The following is a 7,163-nucleotide window of genomic DNA, read 5'->3' on the forward strand; positions in this document are numbered from 1 at the left end:
CAGGTCTCGCGCCACCACCACCACGCTCCCGTTGTGTCGAGGCGCGGGCGGAAGAAGGGCTCCGTGTGGTGGCGCACCATGGTCGACTTCAAGTGGTGGTCCTCCGTGCCGGGATAGGTCACCGGCGCCATGTGCGCCTGCGCCTGGTGCTCGCGCGACTCGTACCGCGCCTGCTGCCGCATTGACCGCTCGGTCCACAGCCACTGGTTCTCGCGGCACTCGATCTGCTCGTCGGCGCACAGGAACGGCTCGCCCTCGGCCTCGGCATAGAGCGTGTCAAGGGCGCGCACCACGCACGACGTTTTGCCCACGCACGCGCTCGCCACGCGCTTCTTGACCGTCGCTGGCGAGGCCTCGCACGCGTCGTGCACCGTGAGCGGCGTCGTCGTGGTGGCGACGTCCTCGCACGAGCCCTCGATGCGGCCGTAGCGCGCCCACACGATCTCGGAGATGATACCGCCGGCGGGGCACTCCAGGTGCACGTTGTCGTCGTCGGTGGCGCCGCGCGCGAACAGCTGCCCTTGGCCGAAGCCGCAGATCTTCTGCGCCCCTGCACACCATCATACCACCGAGAGAACAGTGCACCACCCCCCCAAGTCGGATTATTAAGTACAAAAGTAAATGTGAAAAATGATGTGTAATATATTATGAATATAAAGCTAGAGGGGTGGGGAGTGGTGAGGGGTGGGGGGGGGATAATTACCTTGGAAATGGAGGCAGTTGTCAGAGGCAAAGTCGAGCCACCAGTCGCGCACGAAACCCGTCCCCGTCGAGCCCGCCCGTTGTTGCACGTCGAGCACCCATTCCGCCCGCACAGGCCGGCCCTCCAACGCGCCCAGTGCCGGCACCGTGCTCACCGTGAATTCCTGCGCCACAGTGGCGCCTGCTGCATCGCCCCCGCCCCAGCCCCAGTCGAAATCAAAGGCCAGCCCTCACGCCATCCAAGAAACAAAAAGAAAATAGCAAAAATGAAAAGGACCCAAAAATCCTGGGGTGGTGCGTGGCGTACTGTCAAAGTCCTTGAGGACGATGGTGGTGCTCATGTTGGTGGCGCGAGGCAGCGCGCTCTGCTTGCCCACGCGCGTGAGCGTGATGCGGACGTCGTTGGGCTCGCTGTGCATCAGCACCACGTTGACCGTCATCCCAGCCACGCACTCGGTCTCGCCAACGCCCACCCCAGAAAAGACGAACGTGCAGGGCACATTGCCCACCTTGTCCCATGGCTTGATCGACCTTGTCATCACTCCTGCGTAGTCAATTGCCCCCCCCCGCACCATCACAGTTGTCAATTCAGGGAGAGGGCACGACAGGTGGTGGTGGCTGGTGTTGGTGGGTACGCACCAGCTTTGAGCTCGTCAGTGTGTGCGTCGCAGAAGTAGGGGTCGCTGATGCCCTGGGCGCGCACCGCGTGCACCGAGCCCATGGACACCTGCGACAGCCCGCTCTCGAAGGCCACGCTCACCGTCTGCCGCTGGCTGAACCACCGGCCCTCGATGCGCTCGAACAGGCCCTCGAGCACGCCCAACCTGTCCGCCGCTCCCGTGTTGGGCGACACCTGTTGTGTTGAGCGCGCGCGGGTTGGCGGTTGGTTGCAGCTCAATTGAGAGCGAAGCAGGCGACGAGGGACGAAGCAAACAAAGAGGACGAACGGAGCGAAGAGAAGCGAAGCGGAAGGAGGAACCGTTTGGGCGAGGTTCTTGTCGAAGAGAGGAAGCGCTTCATCGCGATCGCGCAAGCTCTCGGCCCACGAGATGCTCGACTCCGACATTGACCGCACCGGAAGCGCCATGTCGCCCAGACCCTTCACCTCGAAGTTGAGTTCCCTCTGGTTGAGCTGCACGAGCTGGATGTCATTGACAATGGCCAGCACGCGGGCCTTGTAGGTGCCGGCAAAGTCGAACGACATGGTGAACTCGTAATAGGCGCATGCCGGGTCGCGCTCGTTGGTGCGGCACGCCGAGTATCGGAACTGCTTGGCCACGCCTCCGTTCACCCCCACCTGTGTTGTTGTTGTTGTTGTTGTGTGTGTGTGTGTGTGTGTGTGTGTGTGTGTGTGTGTGTGTGTGTGTGTGTGTGTGTGTGGTTGATTGGTTGCGTCGCATGTGTAGCGCGAGTGTGAGAAAAGAGTTGGAAATGAGGGTCACGAGCACAAACCTGGGGCTGGAGCGAAGGGCCGGCTAAAAAGTGAAGGAAGAACAGGTCGGCGTCGTCGCCGCCCACCCGGTTGCGCCCGCGCCTGTCGCACAGGCTCACCCGCACGCTCTGCTCGCGCAGCACCCGCATCTCGCCCCCGTCGGCCTCGTTGCCCACGGCCTTCACGATCGAGCTCGCAATGTCGAGCGGCCCGTAAAGCATGAAGCTGCCCTTGACCTTGGACTCCCTCGACAGGTCGCCGCCCTGGTTGGCCTGCCACACGACGGCCACCGTGAGGTGCGAGAGGTCGGTGTCGGCTTCGTGCTCGCGCATGTAGGCCGCCAGATGGCCGGCGGGCATGATGCACAGGCCTGAGATGGTGAGCGCATCCGACTGAGAAACATGTCGGCCGTCGTAGGGCGTCACCGGACCCGTCCACACGACATCGTCTTGAATCACTTGCCCGTCCACCACCCTATGGTGTTGATATTGTTGGCGGTATTTGGTCAAAACGAAGACGCTGATGCTGACGCCCACACAAGGGCTTGGGGTGTAGGCGGAGGTGGAGGTGGTCGTAAGTGGGCGAAACGTACTTGACTTGGCTGGGCGTGCCGCGTGAGACCCGGCAGAGGGCCGACATCGCCAGTGCGTCCTCAGGGATCACGCGCCCCATCAGGGCTATCGCCGTCTCCGTATCACTCGTGTGGTCGCCTCCCAGGGGCGCCGTGGACTGCAGAATCGGCTCGTCCTTCGAATACTCTGCACACGCACCCACCCACACGCACACGCACACCAAGAGGCGAGTTGGTCAGCAGCCAGTAGGTCGATGCCAGGGGGCGGGCACACGAACCGTTTTGGCACCAGGCGCCGTAGTAGAGCTGAGCGCACACGCACTCGACGTTGGCGATGTCCTTCGACCACCAGCAGGTGCCCCCGTTCTGGCATTCCTGCCCGCACTGGGCGAAGGCCGCCGTTGCGGTGCGCGATAGGCCGAAGCGCGTCTGCACCTGCACTTGCAAGTCGAGCGAGGTCACCACGGCCGACTCGGGCTTGACCAGGTCGCACGTGATCTGCACCGCTGTCGCCCCCAAACGATCGCGCATGCAAGCACAGCAGCACACAACAGGCCAACGTTTCAGGCAAACAACGTTTGTAGAACGCCACGCTGACACGTGTGTTGTCGTGTCTGGGTACCGGAGGCGCGGATGGAGCTAGCGATGCATCCACTGGTGGTGCCACCACCGGTGACCTGCACCACGGGCAGCTCCTGCGAGTCCGGGTTAAGGTCCTTGCCGGTGACGCGCAGCTGCGGCACACCGTTGACCAGAGTGATCGTGGCTGCCGTGATCCGCGGCAGTCCGTCCTGTTGCCCCCGCCCGCCGCAACCCAGCCACACGAGAGTGAGAAATAGGTTGCAAGAAAAAGAAGAAGAAGGTGAACAAGAAGAAGCAGGAAGAAGTGGGAAGAAGACTAGAGTGAGAGTTACCGACAAAGTGGTGGATGCGAGCTTGGTCACGTAGCCTTCGACTGTGGTCGTGCAATACGCATCCCATGGCATGTCCCTGTTGGCGAAGGTCAAGGTCTTGGTAAAGACGATCACATTACCCGTGGCCATGGGCGGGAAGCCGATCTCGCTCTGCACGCGCTGCGAAGGATCGTCGCCGTTAGCCCACACGCACAACTCGCCCGCGGCGTCTTTCTCCCAGGCGTCGATCTTGAGCGTCAGCTGCGAACTCTGTGTCGTGACGTCGGCCTGCCAGTTGAGCTTTTGCTCCCACGGCATGCTGTCGCCGGTATTGCCGGTCACGCACAAGCTCTGTCCGTCTACGATAAAGTTCCACGCCCACTCTTCGTCATTATCGTTGTAGTCCAAGCTGCGGTGATAGGATGACAGATACACGATTGCCCCCCCCCACACACATACACACAGACACACACACAGACACACGACACACAAACAACCGGTCAGGCAGATAGGCGGCTACGTAAAGCCCACCATGAACAAACTGCTTCATCTGGGAAGAAGCGTCAGCAAGTCGGGAAAGGGAAAACGGAAGAGGGGCGTACTGCTGACACCAATAGCTGAGCTGCACCCTTGTGACGGTAATGGTGTAGTCGTCAGCGTGTACGCCGATGATAATAAACAACATCATCACAACCAAACCTATCCACATAAGCCTCCAGAGAACCGGGAGCGCGCCCCCTCGTTCCCCAGTTCCATTCGCCATCGCCAAAGGCCGAAGGAATGACGGCCCTGACGCCGAGGAGGATTGACCTTGCTTTTGGTTTGTTCCCCCTTTTTTGGGGGGGGGCAGGTTGCCGTGAGATGGCTGCGAAACTCTGCCTGCGTGCGGAACTGCTTTCTATTCCTGGTTCCGAACCCGCTTGGCTTGCAACCTTCCGGGCAACCATTATAGGAAAAAAAATCCAGCCTGTCACCAACCGCATGGTTACAAGTGAGGACAACCTAGCTCACCACAAGAGATGTAGTAAACGTGGTAGCAAAATGGCGCACAATGGAACATATTCTTGTTTTATTTTCGTTTTTTTTTTGCTGGTAATCAACCAGGCATGCCGTCACCAGTGGTGGGCTAGATGGGGGGCAGGGCAGGCATTGTCAGGAAATTGCTGGCGAACAACAGAGCGTATTGTTCCGCTGTGTTTTGGTCGAGATCAAGGTAGAAAGTAGGATCCGGTGCGGGTGCGACGCACATCTCATAAAAGTAGGCCTCGAGCTCATAGTAGGCGCCCGGCGCCGAGAAGTTAGGCGGGGCGTACAGCGCCTTGGCCAAACACGAGCGCAGCGGCTTGAGGTAGGGCCGCACTAACGTTTGCGAAAACATCATGCGATCGCACAGCTCCCTGCGGTGGAATGGACGGTTCTGTACCATCGACGTCGTGCTACCAATCATGGGCAACACAAAAGTCACATCTACGCTAACGCAAATCGTGAGCGCAGTCTCGAAGTCTGAGTACGGGATCAGATTGAGAGTTGATTCGCCAGAGCCCGGTTTCAAGGCTGGGGTCGAGTTGCGCAGTGCGCAGCAGCCCTCGAGCTGGCCCACCAGTATGGCGCAGTTGTGGCTGGTGCCGCGGACCGATTGCTTCCACGCCAGCCACGAGTCGTCGGACATCCCTTGCGGTACGTCGCAAGCGTCGGTCAGAGAGAGACCGCATTGAGAGTAGGCATCATCCCAGGAGTCGATCTTGACGAGCCTGTAGCAGGTGCTCCAGACCACGTTCGGGGGGTATTGGTAAGCGGCAATGCCTATGGCCAACGTAACCTTGTCCAATACGTAGGGATAGCTGTCGGCGTCTGCGCCCATGATGATGGATGTGAGGTGACCACATCCATCATCTACGGATAGGCGGATGGGGAGGGAGTACCGATCATGGTCAGGTAGTGGGTAGCCTGCGTAACCGTCAGAGGCGACGTGGGGGCCAAGTTGTACGGCCGAAGAGAGCTGGGGTCATACACGTAGAATCGAACCTGATTAGAGGGGAGGTCTCGCGTCGGTCAGCTTTGATGTCGGAGCTCCAGGGCAGACGCTGAAAGGGGAAAAGATGGGGCGCGAAGGCGATCGCATACCGACTGCGTGCCGTCAGGCTGGGTGGTCATGTCGATGTTCCACAGGTTGGTCCATTCGGTAGACGCGGCAATAGGTGCGGACGCATTGGAAAAAAGCGCCAACACGGGCGGGTTCATGACAGTATGGACCCAGAGCTGACGGTAGGACGCGCCGTCAGGTGCCGGGATTCTAATCCGTGCCTTCTCTTGTTCATTCACTTCAACAATCTCCAGACTTATAGGCCTGATCATGTCTTGTAGAGTGACCGCCGGATCTGCAATGCAAACGCGCACGCACACAGTCAGACCACAGGTAGACGTGGGGAGGAGGACCCTTAGAAAACGCAAGGTAGCGACTCAACGCATGACTTCTTGAGGACTGCGTTTTCTGTAACTGGATCGAAAGCCAAGAACTCGTTCCATACTGTTGTGCCCATCGGCGAAAAATTCTTCCATATGTAAACCGACCTTGATGCGGGCGAGGGCGAGGCTCCTGGAGGGGAGGGCGGCGGTCCTCCTGGAGGGGGTGACGGGGGCGGAGGTCCTCCTGGAGGGGGCGGGGGCGGGGGTACTTGACAGTAGCCGATGGAGACCGCCACAATTACACAGGCCAGTGCCAGACGACACAAGGGAAGTTGCTGACACATGCTTGCTTTGTGGAATGGTTGCGGTGGGCGGCCGAAGAAAGAGGTTCACCTATCCGGCAGGCGGCGAATGGACGGTTCCTTGATTTTTCATTGGACCCTTGACCCAGCCAGCTGACCCCAGAGGACTTTTCCTTCTGAGTTGGACGGTTTCCCTTTTTATAGTCTTTCCTTTTTGGTGGGAGGCAACAAACTGAACTTATGGGACATCTCCTTCTGAGTTTGGTGTTTCCTATTTGCAACATGAGTGGCCCATTTTCCGAGTAACAAGGCAGGGTCGCCAAGAAATGGCCAAGTCGCAGGTGATTGGAGGAAAAGCTCCATTTCGAGATCGTTGCGTTTCAAGATCTCACCAAAAAAAGGAAGTGCCTGGTCTTTGGTTGCAATGGCACCGATTTCAGGCCAGCTCATCTGGGAAGCTGAACGTCCATTTCGGCTAAAGTGCCATGTTCCTCAACATGTTGGCCAACAGTCGGGAATAAGGAAACCCTTCCGTCCCAACTCAGAAGGAGAAGTCCTAAAACCCATGTTTTGGCGGTTGCAGGGAAAAGTGCCTCCGACAGGTGCGCGAGAGTAAGGGCCGAGGGCGATAACGGGCGCAACTTTGGAACCAGGTGTGCTCCTCTGCGACAACTCCCCCCGCAGACACTGGCCCGCTGTGTTCCTTGGGCTTGACCGCGGTCAAGTACCAACGAAAGCCCCACATTTGAAGAATGGTGGTGGGCAGGTTGTGGAGGTTATCTTCGTCCCTACGATTATCACCACTGTGGGGGCCTCTGCTGGTAATCTTGTTTGCTGGTCTCATCGCCGTGTCTCAG

The 7,163-nt window shown here is 59.1% G+C and overlaps 1 protein-coding gene and 1 pseudogene across 1 annotated transcript; both read right to left on the bottom strand.

The window, feature by feature from the left end:
• The window catches only part of ACA1_030090, a 12,403-nt pseudogene extending 8,049 nt beyond the window's left edge, over positions 1 to 4,354 (bottom strand).
• A 370-nt stretch (positions 4,355 to 4,724) lies between these two features.
• ACA1_030200 (uncharacterized protein) lies at positions 4,725 to 5,953 on the bottom strand (the record flags this gene model as incomplete). Its single annotated transcript, XM_004342401.1, has 3 exons — positions 4,725 to 5,449; positions 5,521 to 5,623; positions 5,723 to 5,953. The coding sequence occupies 3 exons, from the start codon at positions 5,951 to 5,953 to the stop codon at positions 4,725 to 4,727; spliced, it is 1,059 nt and encodes a 352-aa protein (XP_004342450.1).
• Between the last annotated feature and the right edge of the window lie 1,210 nt (positions 5,954 to 7,163).

Source organism: Acanthamoeba castellanii, assembly GCF_000313135.1.
Source record: "Acanthamoeba castellanii str. Neff unplaced genomic scaffold scf7180000084479, whole genome shotgun sequence".
NCBI lineage: Eukaryota > Discosea > Longamoebia > Acanthamoebidae > Acanthamoeba > Acanthamoeba castellanii.